This window comes from Apteryx rowi, unplaced genomic scaffold (genome assembly GCF_003343035.1).
Source record: "Apteryx rowi isolate R43461 unplaced genomic scaffold, aptRow1 scaffold_85, whole genome shotgun sequence".
NCBI lineage: Eukaryota > Metazoa > Chordata > Aves > Apterygiformes > Apterygidae > Apteryx > Apteryx rowi.
Window position 1 is genome coordinate 1,376,687 of NW_020451149.1, and position 17,035 is coordinate 1,393,721.

Here is a 17,035-nt window from a genome sequence, read left to right on the forward strand (position 1 = left end):
TCACACAAAAGATATCTGAACCCTTCAGTCTTCCACCAGAGCCTTCTACCTGTTTCTATAAGGCCTGTGGCATATCCATGGAAGTTTGAATTAAAACAGAGAATTTTAAAGTCCTTGTGCATAGAACCAAAAACCTGACGGCTTGTTCTCACCAAGAGCTAACTCAAGCGCTTACCTACTGTTCTGACCACCACAGCTCGTATTCGCAAGCAAAAACCTGGCCCTGAATCCAGTGTGCTTCACGATCCAGCACACGGATGCATATCAGAGTCCAATCACTGCCTTTACAGAGGCGGCCAACCTATCCATGCTGCGGCCTCCTCACATCCTAAATCATAGAAATATTGACAGTACTCCAATGTCTTCCCCAAATCCCTCCTTTGTGAAAAGACCAGACCAAGTTACCCCATAATTCACTGACAATGCATTAGAGCATCTCAGACTAATGCAATGCTTATAAAATGTCCAGAAGTCCTACTGCATCACTGGGAAAATGGAAGAAGGGAAAGAGGAGATACCACCTGGCAGAAGGTGCAGAAGAATCTGATAATCCTTTCCCCTCCACCCCCCACATAACTAGTTGTGCATCACATACAGAACAGACATGTCTTACAAGATATAATGATCTCCTTTTAAAATATCACAAGTATTTAACTTCCACAGAAGGTAGGGAGTACTACTCTCCCAATCTGTTTCAGGCTACCTGGAGGCTCAAGAGCACACTGCTGCAAGTACTATAAATCACATCATGAGACACTCATGAGTGGACTGTTTTGTCAAACACTGGAAAGAACAGAATCTTGCCCTGGGGAAGAACAAACAGAATATGCTGTAATGGCACCTTTTTCAGGATGAACCTGCTACATATATTCTTCTGAATTGTATACATGACTAAGGCCATGGGATATCATCTTCATTTCTTCCCTCAGGGGAATGTCCATGTAACTAACTTTGCAAGTACGACTACGTGACTCAATGCCTACAAAACATGTTCACCACCATGGTCCAACTGAAGTAAGCCCCTCAAAATAGCTTTTTAAACCAGCATTTGGATGTTCTCGAGAGATTCTGAAAAAGCAGAACTCAAGACAGTTCACAGAACATTTACCTGGTGCATGGAAACGTTTAATATTTCAACTCCTGCTTTCTCATCTTCAAAGGCCTTCACAAGCATTAATTAATCCTTACAAAGTATCTTTGAAGTAGGTATCATTAGCATCTTGTTATAGACAGGGAAGCTGAGGTAGAGACTCTGCCACAGACCAACAAGTAAATTTATCAGAGAGATGTCCTCCTTGTCTCCTTTCTCCTGCTGTACCTCTTTTTAAACCCTGATATACAGAAACACTGTAAGGTGAGAACTAAGCACCCGAAAAGCAAGCATTTCCAGCCTTCAAACAATAATACTGGGCTTCAAGTTATAACATCCTGCTAAGAACAGACACATTGGAGTATGACCATGCTGGTTTCCAAGAGCCAAGATATCAACATAAAAATTAAAATAAAAGTTCCAGCTACTTTTTAGAAACCAAATCAGTATTTCAGCACTTAAAAGTTTTTTCTCCATGACAATCAAAGCATCAGAAGGACAGCAGGAAAAATTAAATAGCGCATGTTCAAAATCTACACTGACAAGATTTAACTTGAGCATTTCTATTTATAACACTGAGTAGTCACAACATTTCTCTTCTGAAGAGAGAAGGTATGTAAGCCAGGCATCACTTTCTTAAGTTCTTACAGTACCAGAAGTCAATAACTTTTCAGTCTAATTCCTATTCATTAAAATAAGCCTGTCTCATCAGTTCATTTTAATTTGGAGGTAACAATCCAATGCAAGTATTCAGTAGGCAAGCACTCCACAATCTGGCATTCCTTTGAGGTGCCACCATGCAGCAGGTCTAAGGACAAACAACGTAACAACCAACATCCGAAAGAAAAAGACAGCAACGAAGCTTCAGTCCCTTGTTCGCAGAGGTTACAGTGGACCTGGCCGGGAAAGTGATCCCTTTTGTTGTTTTGACGCCAGGGACCACACAGCATCCAGCAGGATGAGGAACCCTGGGGCCTAGCTGCGTGACACCTGTAGACAATTTCTGGAATGCACTTCTACTCCCTGATACTACTTTCCATTAAGGGGACCATGAGACCCCGTGAACAGAGCAGGCTAACAGCTCCAAAAGAGATATGGTGCTGTCCATCCAGCCAACTCAAATTCCAAAGACTGGAGGTGCTCCAACACAACACAATACTGGCTTACAACTGAACACTAAGAAGTATTTGAAGACTGTTCAACACAGTATAAGAGCTGAAAGCCAACAAGCATATGTATAAATAGAGCACGTGCAAAAGCGAATAGCTCTCACCCAGAAAAATGTCCATGTGTGTAAAATTCTTCAGACACTGTCACGGTATTATTCTGGACAATAACAAAAGCAACATGCTTCTAGAGAGCATACTCATCTAACAAAAATAACTTTTAAACGTTTTAAACAGTTAAACTGTAGCGAGCACAACTCTCCTCACAGGTGGGGAAACACACGCTTTGCCAGTATCACGAAGCAAACTGAAGTAGACAAGCCTGAGGATTAGCTAAGAACTGCCAACTCCTCACACAACATAGTTGTTCTCCCAAAAATCCAAGGTAGTGGTTGGAAAGCAATTCCAGGACTAGATTTTTTTTTTCTAAATACAGGAAGAATGGGTTGTGTCGACTTAAAAAAAACATTCTTGGACACATGGTCTAGGGATAAAGAATATATGCTGTTTATTGTTTACATACTTTGTTGTAGTAAACAATGACTGAAAAGATTTTCCTCAATGGCACACAGCTGATGCTTCCCGGGGTGGCTATTATGAGATGTAAGAATAACCTAAATTGTCTACTACCCCCGGATTAATCACCTGGAATTACAAATACCCAGGTTAAAAATGGTGAAATTGGGGGGCCTATGAAATGCCCCTTCCCAAAGCTAACACTACATTCCATAACTGAGAGGCCTTCTCTTTATTAAGACATGTCCTTTGCCCCTTCAGGTAACATACCTATCGCCTACCAAAGTCACAGTCAGTTGCCAAGGCTACAAGACTGATCTCATGCTTTATAACCCAAGGAATAAGAGCCAAGTTTCTTCTTTCCAGATTTCGGCACGCTCCTTCTGTAGCACTGTAATTAGGGAAGCTTTATAAAGCATCTTCAGGAATAAGGACCGGATTTTGCCAAAATAATAATTAGGCTTCCAGACATTTCTGTGCAAACCCATCTCCATCGTATTTCCACAGTAGCTCCTGCTCACTCCAAACCGGGACTGCTTGCTAAGCTGCGCTTTCGGTTCAAACGCTTGTCTCTTTGTCATTGCAAGGAAGGGAGCTTTGTTTCCAGCTTCTAGTGACACACTCCCTCCACCCTTACGCTGGCAACCAGCCCCGGCCGCACCTTCCCCTTGGCCGGACGCCCAGGAGGTCAGGGAGAGCTGCTGCAGCTCCCGCCTGGGCAGACGGCCTCGCCGGAGGAGCAGGCGCTACTCCCCTCGGATCCCCTCAAACGGGCTTCAACTGAGCAAAGTCGTGCTGCCCGCAACAGCCATCGCCTTGCCAGTCTGGCTGGTGGTTTCTCTTAAAAGCCCCAGATCCTTGAACTTGCGAAATTAGCAAGAAATTCACATTTAAAGAAAAAAAAACCATCCCAAGGTAACAGCTAAAAACCACAGCTTTCCACAAAAGGCAGGGTGTCGTTTCAGAACAGAAAAGGGGAAAGCTTAGTTTCAAACACCACAGCTGCTTAAAAAAGCCACCAGCAAAGTGAAACTTTGGGATTCATGTATCTAAAAAGAAAGTATCACAGATCTGGGTGTTTTAAGACAATATCCTGATTTTTCAGCATGTGGGATTGACAATGTTGGCAAAGCAATATGGGTTATTCCTAAAACGAGTGCTTCCTTGGATGTCTGGAAATGGAGTGTCTACAAGTCCAGACAAAAGCCCGAATCCCACTTCTTTCTTTTCAGTGAAATACTATTATCTGTTCTTCCCCATCCCACCCTCTTTCTTTGCCACACCATGGAATAATTTTAATTTTCTGTATGCTTTTCAACCTGAACATACGCTTCAACTGATGTAGTGACCTTCATTTTTAAAACTGATATGAAATAACACCTTCTACTGCTGAAGTATTGACAGTGAAACAAGTATTTTCATGAGATTTTTGATTTTATATTCATCAAGGCTGGAACGCAAACCTGTCGTCTTTCTCCTAGAAAATTAACTGCCTATCTTTATAGATTACAGTTTCAGAACGATACCAGAGGAGGCAGATTAAAAAGTCATCTTATCAATAGATCTTTAAAAAAAAAAAAGTATCACTATACACAAGACTCCACATGTTAAAAGAAGAGCAAGAGTTTATCAGATGATTCAGAACCAGTAAGGGAGAAGTTTTTTTAGGGTAGCCTTAAGGAATGGTTTTGCTTTTGCTTGTCCCAAGCATCACCACCCCGTGTTGCAGACTGTCGTAACACATACAGTTTGATTTTCCTCCCACATTTTTTCAACGACTTTTTCTTGCTTTAAACATTGCCCTTCATAAAGCGAATTATACACATTTTTGAGTCAGTGAAATGAAGCAAATTCAGGATCCATCTGGCAAAAGCCGGATGCTCTTACATGCACCACAACACAGCTGAAGAGAAGCTTTTGTCTTTGCTCCCCAGCAGCCCGTCTCAGGGGAAGGCAGAAGGCTGGCTGATTAGAGGACAGAGGACCAGCCTGGCCCTCCAAGGCTGAGCCATTTATTTCTTCCATGTGACACCTGCCCTTGCTTGCCCTGCAGCAACACACTTCGGGGTCAAATCCACAGAAGTTTTAAGTGGCCACAGACCCTTTTCTGCAACAGCTAGGCGCCTGCACTTCTCTGCGTCTCTCTCTGCCTCTTTTTCCATCTGCGACCTTAGAATTTACCCCTGTAAACACAGGGGAGGTGTTATGTTACAACGGTCACAGCTACTACAACGCCATCCACATAGGTAGCAACGGGGTTCCTACTGCTGACCCTGTTGCACGCAGCCCTTCTCCCAAGTTCCTAACGCAAAGGACAGGCAGGCGTCCAGAACACCATCCTGTAAGCAGGAAATCATCATCAGTTTGCTATGCTCCCGCACCAAGTAAATTCTCTTGTTTCATTAACAGCATGCTCATTTAATACAGTTTCATCCCCTGGAAAACCCTTAAAACAAACAAAACAAATCAGAGTTTCAATCACTGAATACTACTGGAGCTCTCTCCATGTGCTCAAAAACAGAATTAAACTAATTCTCAGAGCGGCCAACAGTTGCAGAGGTGACTCAGCTTACACAGCATTGTCCTCTGTAGGACTAACGGTGGTGATGGGGAATGCAAGAGGGACAGTGCAGAGAGACAAAAAGGAGCACTTTACAGGAGAATCCACCAAAGAAAAACTGAGATGAAAGGAAAGCAAAAGTATTCAGCAAAGCATGCCAAATTGACTTGCAGAGGCAGACAGACATGAAGACAGCAGAGAAACTGAAACATGTCCATGGTATAAAATCTCCGGACTGCAAAAAGTCTTCTGTCCCCATTTTTCTCAAGGCATCCCCACAAAACCATGGAAAAGCCAGTAACTTCAAGATCATTGTTTTAAAAGTCCCATACACTCTAAAATTAAAAATCAGTTATAGGCTACTATCATTATTAAAGTCTTCCTCATTACTAGATAGGAAAACAATCACTGGTTCATCAGTTTAAGCTAGAGAGAAAAACGGCCAATGCACGTCAGCAGCAGAAAATCAGTAGCATTTAGTGGTGTTCAAAGTGTAGCTTTCTACCCAGCAAACACAATTATAGCAAGATGTGGAGCCAACTGCTTCCTAACGCTCCTACTGTCACAATCATAATGTGGAAATGACGCTCCATTTCAGCAGCGGACACCTTTAAGAAATGTTTTACTCCACGCTCCCTGGTGTTCACTAACTTGAAACAAATGCAACAGTGTCTTCACTCACAGAATTTGCCTTACTACAAACAGAAACTAGATTTCAAGCCAAACTGAGGGCTGGTCTTAGCTGTTTTGTTGGGTGTTTTAATTAAATTCCAGTTTTCTTGACTATTTTAATCCTCATATCGTGTGCGTGTGTGTGTGTGCGCACGTACCTTGGAACTGCGGGACAGAAACAAAACCAGATTAATTTGTATTCTAGTCTCCTAATATTCATGTACTCATTCTTTAAAAGAGCAGGCTACCACAATTTTAAAGGAGGTAAATACGAAGTATTCCTTCCTCTCCGACTGTTTCATTTTTTTCTGAGAACCGTAGCGAGGGAGTTCAGTATCTTTACCCTTTCAGTCACTAATTAAGTTCTCCACAAACTAAATGGCGCTATTTTCTCACTAATGCTCCCCTACTTCCCCAAGAAATCCTTATTTCTGTCAATTAGCATTAGCTTGCTTAAAAGGAAGGGCACAGCATGAATTCAAACAAAAGTTATAACTTCACCCAGTTATGCTTCAAAGTTTAGTTTCCACTAAGGTTCAAACCTCAGTTACTGAATGTGCCAAGTAAATCATTCATTAGAAGAAAGAACTACCCTTCTTTTGTAAAGCCTACCCTTTCCCATACATAAGCCTTGGCATTAAAAAGCTATCTGAGCACTTATTTCTGCTGTACATGAATGTATGGCACATTTCCCTTTGAAGAGAGGGGACTCAATAAAGCTGTAAAGAGCAGCCTACTGGAAGGAGCTGAAGGGTTGCTGAAAAGGATGCCATACATACCCTGCAGCAAGGACTGCTTTTTGAGAAATAAAGCCACAGAGCAGGCAGCTCTGCCCAGTGGCAAGCAAATTCAGAATCAACAAAATCAGACGCCTGTGACAGAAGATTATATAACACGTTAACAAAGTATACCAACAAGCTCTCTACTGAATGAAACCTGCAGAGGGACTTCTCCCTGCAAAGTTTGTAATCTAAATAATTTGAGAGCACGTCTCTAAGTTGTTATATGAATGACGAAGATACAGAACTGAGAGCAAATACAGGAAGAAGAACATTTTGAAATTCACGCATTTGGAAGAAATTCTCCAAACCTGCCATTCACACATTTCCAAGAAAACGTTAGGTTCTGAAGAACATCAGTTAGAGGGAAGATGCCTGATAACAGATGTGGGAGTGAGGCCGATACCGCACATGCTACGCAGACACATGGAAACATGAGAAGTAGAATAATGAACTCGAACGTCATGCAGAGCATAAGGAAAGGGAAGATTTTTTTTCTTTTTTTTTAAAGAGGGAAGCAATAATATTCAAGCCCTAGACTGGCAGTCAAAGTAAATACCAACAAGAGGGGGAAACAAATCAACCAAAGAATACAAGCATCCACAGATGGTCGGAAATGAAAACTCTAAGTTACCATTACAGAAGATGCAACTAATCAAATCCCAAAAGAAATGTAAGAAATGTACGAGTCTGGGTCTGAGGTTTTTTCTTTTAGTAACACATCTGATTTTGTTTAAAGAAAAGATACTGGAAACACTAATAAAGGAAGGAGGTTTACTAAACTGTTTAAGCAGGCATCAAGGAGTTCAAGATCCTTCAACTAGTAATGGAAAACATCATAAAGTGGCCTGGGGAGCTACAGCTCCCTACGGGCAGCCTCACAGACTGCCAGCCTTCCACAGTGCCGTGTGGATTGCGGGGCAGAAGGGAAGGCAAGGGGGGAAATCAAATTAATAGAGCAGCTGATGAACAGTATGTCCCTTGCTGTGATTTCTTCCCTGTAATACCTGTTCAATTCGACAAAACAAGGACCAAAGCGTCCCATACAAACGGCACGTGCTATATTCCATGTCGTACTGTTCCATGTGTCACGGAGGTTTCCTGACATTCAGCTAAATTTTCTTCGCTCACTTACATTACTAATGCATTCTAAACAATCCTCACTGTTAACAGTCACGCCCTTTCAATACATGTAAGAAGAAGGTAGGAAGCACAGGTTTTCAGAATGCAATCTACATGCTGCTGAAGATGATGAATTACAGTAATAAAAGCTTGGCTCTAATATCAAATTAGTTCCTTACTTATACAGCAAATATAGTGCTTGGAGAACGTGGCTCAGAATATGGATGGTTTCCCAAAACCCTGATCGGTGCTTTTAAAAACCAATGCTTTATGAATGACTAAAGTAAATCTAGTCATACAACCTATGAAATCACAGCAGGGCATCAAAAAGAATTTTAAAAAAGACTAACAAAATGGCTTAAGACAGTCTTCACTCCTTCAAAAACAGTAAAGAGAATAAGCTGTTAATGTGTTTAGGAAAAAAAACAAGATTAGAAAGAAGAAACTGAGCTCAATTTTAATGGAGTGGGGTCATTTCAACACATTATAAAAGGCTGTCTTTTATTGCCACCCCCACACAAAACAGACTGATGATACAAACACTGCAAATCAAAAACACACTGCAATTTCCCAACAGAAACCTCAAAGCATATACTTAAGATTACACTTACACATTGATTAATAGGTGCAACGGCATCTGGTTTCAGGAAGGAACAGAACGATCATTAGAGTCAAGAAATAACACAAAGAACAGCAGGAAGAAGAAATGGACAGGAGGCAGCAATGAATAATCTAACAGCCTTCCAAAAATACCCTACATTATCTCATCACAAAGTATTTCTTCAACATTCTCCATATTTAATGCAATATTGTATGTGTTGCATCTATCTTCAGTAAAGTTTGATTTTACGTTGCAAAGTACCTTATCAAGAAAAACAACTATCTGAAACATCTTAAAGTGCCATTTTCATTTCTGGATTTTGAACGCTCAACAAGTCCCTAAAACTATTACGCTGTTCAAGTAGAGCCAAGACTATCACTGAAGTTGGTAAAAATGCAATTAAAATACAAACTAAGAAAGCCAAATATGGGTTATCTTATTAAGGTTAACACAGGAAGCCCACCCAATCACTCTGTGGGTTGAAATTCTTTTCACGTCTAAAATCAGCCATCTCAATTTTTTATTTTTATTTTTTTTAGCAAAATAGGAATTTACCAAAGCTAACTCAAGCTTGTTTATTCTCTCTGTCATAAAGGAAGGAATTAGACTTGGGATAAAGACAACAAATTCATGCATTATGAGTTCTTATGTGCAATGTGTTCTTCTTCTCCAAGGAAAGGAGTAAGTCTTTATACTTCGGAAGTGCTCACATCCCTAAGACGCAAGCAATTAACTCCAGAGGTAAGCTCCCCCAGTTAACAACAATGGGCAATGATAGGCAACCAAAAAAAAACGAATAGAAAAGGTGCAAGCTATAAAGCTTCAAATAAAACTAAACTGAAATATGGATAGGATCACAGGCGATATACAAGAATAACAAAAGGAATGGATTGAAGCCAAGGAACAGCTGTGAACTGGAGGAGGAAAAAGGAGAGAAGAGAGGGTGAACAAGACAGAAGTGTCTCCACGCAGGAAACAGGAGGAAACTTGGAACAATAAGCCAGGGTTGCTGTTGGATTTAGAGGGGGAAGGGGAAGAGAGGGAAGAATGAGAAAAGGATCCTTGCAATTTGCAAGTTACATCTGTGCAAAGCAAGTCTATGTTTTGAAGGACAAGGCATAATGGACCAAAAGGCTGTTAGTTATCCTTAGCTTTCTCCTGAAGACAATCCTAAAAGATGCAAAAGAAGAGTGAAAGAATTCTCTTCCAAGTCACCAGGAAGTGACTGCTTTTAAATGTCTCAAAATGTACAGTAGTTTCAAGGAAAAACTACTTTTACCTTCATGAATTCATAGTGGGAGGTTGTTGTTTTATTAGCACAAAACTATCATCTCACATGCATGAACGTAGTAACCACTGATTCAGGTTATATATTTGAAATGGGAAGCAAAGATTTGAATTTCACACAACAACTCTGAGATACACAGTGCATTTTAGTACACTGAACAGAATTGACTATCAAGTCCTGGAAAGTGTACACTCAGTAAGATTTTTATATTCTAAAATTTCTGGTCTTGTTTACAAAAGCAGAACTAAGAGGTAAGAAGTCATTTCAAATTTATCAATAAAGAATCAATTATAGTTGTGTGGATACATGCCCCTCCAGACAACCAACACATGGTTCTTGTTCCCATCTCTCAGATTCCTTCCCCAAAGTATCGACCCAGACAGCGGCCTGGGAAAGAATCTGGCATATTCACATGCAGAATAACCATTGCACTGGCTCTGGCAATTTATAAAAATATATATATATACAAGAAAAATGAACTTGGCCTTATGGTTATTTTTTTGTGATCTACTTTAATCTGATTCAGAAAAGCTCAGTCAGAGCTTTTCTAAACAGCTCAATCAGAACACACTTTAAGTTTGGAGGGAATTTTACAGCCCACTCAATTTCAACATTCAATACATTTCCTTCCAGAAGGAGATAATGCAACAGATGTCTTCCTCTGGAAGAGTTCCCCTTGAAAACTTTAAGAAAAGTAAGTTTCTTGCCCTTAGTTGCCTCACAGAGACTCAACAAGGTTTAACTACCAAATGCTTTCGTGGTCATTTACCTGTGCTGATCTTCCTACAGCAGAGGATGGTACTTGGCACTGCTGCAAATACATCCATCACCACTTCTCTGCAGTAATGCCCACATATCATCCAGCAGGCATACAGGCATTACAGTAATGACAGCCAGCGTTACAGTAGTGCCAGAGAAGTGCTGTGCAAGTCGAAGGGAAGGAAATACCATGTTTAAAAAAGCAACATGCACAGAGAAGACAAAGCAAAGCACTGGATCCTGACAATTCCACTCCATTAAATTTAGAGGCTAGAAAACTAAAAAAAAGTCTGTGAAAAGCAACAAAGTAATATTCATTTATAGCCAAAACCAGATTCTGCAGCATTTTAATCCCTATAACCCACAACCTCCCTCTCTACGCACTAAAAAAAAACAACCAAACAAACAGTACATTCATTGTTTCTCAGTGCTAATAGGAAATGGCTTAGTTTACAAATGCTGAAAATATGGCAAAGCATATCCTGCGGTTTAGGTTGATTTGTGGGTCAAAGGCTTATTGATAGCTTTGGCAGCAACATCTTTCTTGTTGCTTATTATGGAAGACTTAAAGCGGCATGATCAGATGCAGCTATTTATTTCTCTAAGTAAAACAAGCAGTTCTATTCTGCCAGTTAACCTTTTTTTTCTTTTCAAGTATTGGACTATACAGAAGGTACCGTAGTCAGAAGCAAAGCACTGAGATGAACAAACAACAGGCTAGAGCTAAGGCAAAATAAGCCTGCAAAATTAAGTGAGAATATTGTCAAGATCTGATAGGGCAGACAAACAGTTTAATTCAACAGCCAGACTTGGGTATGAAAGCATACTACCACACTTGTAATTCTTAAGCTACCTTCTGGTGGACAAACACTTCTAATATTTTATCCTTTTTAAAAAACTATCTCACAGAACATATACACTATAAGAGGAAGCAGTGACCCATGGGCTCTCCTTACCGCAGCTCTCTGTTGCCATGAGGAAAGCCTAAATCCAAAGCCTTGACAGAAAATTACTAAAAACATCAGGCATCTTTTCAAGATTAAAAACCAGGTCACGTTACATGTGCACAAATCCTCCCCTGGAAGCGATCCTTGTTCCATCACTATTCTCATCTGACAAATGTAAAGGGCTAATTGCGTAGGTTCACTTACATTACAAACACAAACGGGGAAGGACAAACAAGGGAAAACAACTGGGTCATAAAAGCAAACAATTAGGAAACAAGACCGGACATCCATTGCCATGTAGTATACACAACTTTCACACCGAACAACGCCTTTCTTCAGGTGTTCTTTTCTTCATTTTAAACTAATGCTTCTTTATGGAGAAGGAATCACCCGTGAACAGCGAAAAGGAGCAATCACTCAGTTCATCAATTACACATTCCCCTAAACAGAGGATCGGTGGCAAAAATTTTTCAAATGCAATTCCAAGCGCAAATATCTTGCAGCCTGAATATGGTTTGCCCAGCTCTGTTATTTCACGGAAGATTCATTCATCTCGAAATACAAGGAGCCAGGAGTCAGCATAAACTCAGCTTTGCAGTCCTCCACCACCAACCCTAACTATAAGGCAGCAGCAGCCACGCATTGCTGGCTACAATTCATTTGCATTTCATCATATGCAAATTTGATCCACTACTTTTTTTTTTAAGTGTATGTCAGTTTACCATGACAAGCACACATTGCCTCAGAATCACCAGGAAAGAAAAAAAATCACTGATGAGGGAATGGCAGGAACTCACTGCCTAAGAGTCATCTTATAAAGGTAGTAATGCATGCACAAAACCAAAGTCTGAAGGACAGGGTTGATGATACAGCTCAGCTAATTTGATTGCTAGCTAGCAGCAAAAAAGGAAGCCTCCTCCCCCTTCTTTTGCTAAGTCCACACACTCCTGCTGCTTCCACTACTCCACCACCAACTCTCATCTCATTCCAGTGAGCCAATACAAGTAGGCAAATTAGCACAAAAAAAAATTCTACCAAAAAAATCAATAGTTTTCTGCTGGTTTAGCTTCCTCAAGGCACTCATTAGAAGGATGACAAGTGCCTCAGTGAATTTAACCCCATCAACAAACTGCACCCCAAAAAGCTGTTTTGTGGTCTTCAGGGAAGATAAATGAGGATGGAAGCAGAGCGACAAGCACTTTAAAAGGCTTTCTTCAAGACAGTCTGAGAATTTGAAAATGAATTGTACTAGAGACAGCACAAGGGGGAACACGAACACTTCTATTTAACTTTTAATGCTGTATTCATTGCCATGGTTTCTGGAAGCTTTCTAGTCCATAGAGCTCCCTTCCTTTAAAGTGAGGGACTAGCAGAGCTACAAGCCAAGGGGCAAATCTTTTGACAGCAAGCCTTTCAAAGTAGGAATTAAACACAAAGTTAATGGTGCAATTGGAGTGACACAGGCTTGAACAATATTAAACACAGACTTCAGGTAAGACCATACATTTCTACAGGCAGTAATTTCATTAATGCTTTAAGCGGTTTAAAAACAATCTTTACAGTACTTCCCGTGAAGTTCAGTGTCACAGCTGATTCCATAAAACCTCTGCCTCCAAGGAATCCTCCTGTCTCCTCAAAACTCAAAATTTCTGTTACCTAAACTTAAAAAAAAAAAAAAAAATCCCACTTGCACAGGACAGATAAAGCAGGTTTTCCTGCTATAAGCCAACAGTTTTCTACAATTTCTTAAATTTCAAAACTTTCCTCCAGCTCCCACTGAGCACTGCAAAGAAAACTTCCCAAACACACACAGCAGACGTGCCACTGGGCAAGTGTTTCGAGCGCCGACTTCCCAGTTTGTTGGAAGGACAGGAGCCATCTCTTGTCTTATGCACCCAAGGTAGCCAAGGCAAAGAATCTGCGGAGGCAGAGAACCAAGCTGGCACTTAGTTAGCAGTTTTCTCTCCACACAGGCAAACTCCCAGACCTTTCATTGCCAGTAACGTTCCAGAAGAGAACCAAATACGTCTCTAATGATACTAGTTAAACAAAAGTGGCAAGGAAACAGATTTCTGCGGCAGGCATCTTTGCCCTCATCTCTTAAATACGACTGCAGCTTGCACAGTAGTATCACACTGGTCAAGCCCTAAATGGAGGAATACAACATACTCGAATGTAAACAAACAAACAAAACCCCAAAAACAGAAACACCCAACTGTAATAAGGGTGGCCAGTTTTTTAAAAATAGAGCAAGCAAAAATATCTGACTATTCGACAAGTGCACACCTCTCATTTCTAACAGTTTGTAAATGCCTACACTTGAATTTTCAAAGCCCAAAATTCCAGTTTAGAAGTGCCTGTGGGAGTCCCTGATAAAGAGGAGGTAAATGCCACCTCTCCAGCTTTAACTACAGAAGACAAGGAGCACTCACAAAGGACTCAGCTGCTCTCCAGCTAGAGGTGCCATTAAATAGTTCTGTAAGGCTGAAGAATACTGCCCATTTTAAAAATGGCTTTCATTTAATAAGAAGCAGTAAGTCAACCTCTAGGAAAGCTGAGAAAGGGAACCGTGATGTTCTTCAAGAGCAGGTGCAGAGTGGGAAAGCAGGAAGGCCATAATGCCTGTCAATCCAGAAACAAGCACACCTACTCTGATTTTGTTATTAATCTGCAAGACATGTGAGGGAAAAGGAATGCCCCACTGCATCTTCTGCATATACTTATACACACAGAAAATGTGCTTTTCATTTAAAAAAGAACCCACATGCACCACCAGAAGAAACTGCTAGGCCCTGCTTATACAAGACTGAGAAATAAGAGGATAAGATCCTTGCAAGCGCATCTTTCCCCCATTTGGTTTACAAGTCACCTTCACATTAACTCATAAGTGTATGTACCCCAAATTAACAGTTACTCATCCACACCCTTATATACTGTTTCCTTCAGCTCTTAGCCTTCAGAAGTCCCATCAGTTATGACTACTTACATGAATCCAATGTTAAAATTCCTCAAACTCCATGCACTGGAGGTTTATGAGAGGGATTTACGAAATATGGAGAAGAGTTTTTTCTTTGCTTTTCTTTTCTCTTTTTTTTTTTTTTTTAAGTCAGCTTAACAATCTTCGACAAAAAAATTCTCTCTTTTACAAATAAACGATTTTTTATGTAGCTTCTTTTTTACATAACTTTTGCCAGCGTAGGATAACGCAAGCGTGTTACCATATGGCACGCCTACCAGAACTATCTTTAATNCTTTTCTTTTCTCTTTTTTTTTTTTTTTTAAGAAAATACAGCTTTACAATCTTCGACAATAAAACTTTTCCTTTTAAAAATAAATTATTTTTTATGTAGCTTCTTTTTTACATAACTTTTGCCAGCGTAGGATAACGCAAGCGTGTTACCATATGGCACGCCTACCAGAACTATCTTTAATTTCTTCCTTGGAGATGTAAGCTACAGTACCTGCAACTATGCTGTAATTTCCTTTTAGAGAGAAATTGTCAAGCTGAATTTTTTGGAACTGAAGATGTTTTCCAGTGGTTTTTTTCTCCTCCTTTTCTTTTTCTCTTTTTTTAAGATTCAAGATATCCTATTAAAAAATTGTTGATGTTTACAAAAAGTGTTTTCAGAAAGGAAGAAAAAGATCATAAAGACAAAACAATGACGCTGAAAACAACAAATGCTGTCAAAATCAGATTCCATTAATTCAGTGACTCCTCTCAAAGACAGTCTTCTTATAATGTTATCCATAACAAGAAAAGACAATGGTTTCCCTTGATTTTTTTTCTGCATGTAGCTTTATATGTCACAGGCCCTAGCAACAGAAAAGAATAGCAATGGATTTGTCTGCAGACAAGGACCATGCAGTGGGCTTTTGAGGGGGGCCCCAAGCACCCTGTGCAAACGTTATCTGAGCACAATTGCCCTGTTATTTGACTGCAAACAAGCCTGCAAGCAGAACATGGCTTCTGATACTGTACTTGACTGTCAAAGTGACAAACTACAGCCATGTTACTGACGATAAACCTGTGTGACAGGTTCACTGCAATTTAGAAAATGTTTCTAGTAGGTGTACAATAATACCTTAATCTGGTGCATCTTTATTATGAGCTTGAAATTGTGTTCATAAAAAGACAACAACAATACCACTGAAGTGGAGAAAACATGGACAAAGAAACAACTTTGTTACTCCACACCCTGGAAACCCTGCCTACTATGAAAAAATGTGTTTTCTTGCAGCATAGAATGCAAATATGAGCTAAGTCTGCAAAGTGTAAACATATACAACCTCTATCATTGAATGACTCAATGAAGATAACATGAAACTGAAGCTGGAGAAAAGGTCACACTAACTTTCCAGATACATTAAAAAAAAAAAAAAAACCTTGCCAGTAACTAAGAGAAAGCTTTTCCTGGCTCCCCTGAGACCTAACAGGCATCTTTAAAATTTATTTTTTAAATCAATTTCTAGACCGCAGATGAGCAAATCAGGTGCTGTCCACCCAACTCTACCGACAAGAGCTAAAACAGCTGTGCCAACCTTTCTAGCTTTGCCATGCAATAACTTCAGTTTCGCTCTCCATTTTTCAACCAGCAGGACTACTTGAAACAATGGAGGCAAGGCTAAAGGTTTGCTTTCCTGGGTTTCAGAAGGGTCTGGAAAAAGAAACAAAAATCTCATTACTGCCTTTAACAGAGTGTATGGTTTCATGCTTTTCAGTTACCAGTTAGCCAAACACCACGGATCGTGAGGCTCCCTAATTTGCAAAGCAGACTCCCAGGGCACCATGGTATTAGAAATCCTGTCCCCCTCCTCCGTTGCAGCAGCTGAGAATTATGAAGGAGGGGGACAGCTGGGCTTCTCATTAGGAGCACGGCGCCTGAATCCAGGGACAGTCATTTGTATCTGCCTCCAACTAGCAGCCTCGACCCCCCAGCTGGGAGGCGTCTTTCCCATCTCTCCTGGGGTGAGACACTAGCAGCGCAATTACAGGCAAGCTGGTTTGGTGTGACAGAGTTTGAAGACAAACGCAACGGGGAGACCCAGAGCGGAGCGAGCATTTGTCTCCATGAAAACACAACTTACCAGAACACTCCAGTTCACAAGATAAAGTGCCTTCACTAAAAGCAGGCTACATGTACATCTGGCGGTTATCAATATAAGCCTTTAACAACTGTCAGATATTATGGCACCAGTCCCACAAACTGCACACGCTTAACTCCAAACACACAGGTCCGCTCAGCAGAGCAAAGGCCTTAATGGAGCCTTGCTCCGTAAGGGCGCCTTTTCCAGCTGCCTGGATCTCCCTTCTTTCCCTAGAGCACATCTTCACTTTAATTAATAGGTCACTGAACCGGTTTATGTTAATTGTCATAACTACCTCGTCTTTGTTCCCAAGGGGAGGGATCAAAGTTCATTCAGTTGCCGTCTATGAGGCAAAAGAACGAAATCTAAGGTTCTGCACACACCTACATTGCCGCTAATTCCCCCGGGAGCCTCGCACGCCGCCGCGAGCAGCTGCCTCGCCGCGAGCAG

At 40.7% G+C, this 17,035-nt stretch overlaps 1 protein-coding gene across 1 annotated transcript in view; it reads right to left on the reverse strand.

The window, feature by feature from the left end:
- MOB1B (MOB kinase activator 1B) overlaps positions 1 to 16,071 on the reverse strand; it is a 41,545-nt gene extending 25,474 nt beyond the window's left edge. The window contains exon 1 of the mRNA XM_026090118.1: positions 16,040 to 16,071. Coding sequence (XP_025945903.1) covers positions 16,040 to 16,056 — 17 coding nt within the window. The 5' untranslated portion in view covers positions 16,057 to 16,071. The remainder of the gene's footprint in view (positions 1 to 16,039) is intronic.
- Positions 16,072 to 17,035: the final 964 nt, after the last annotated feature.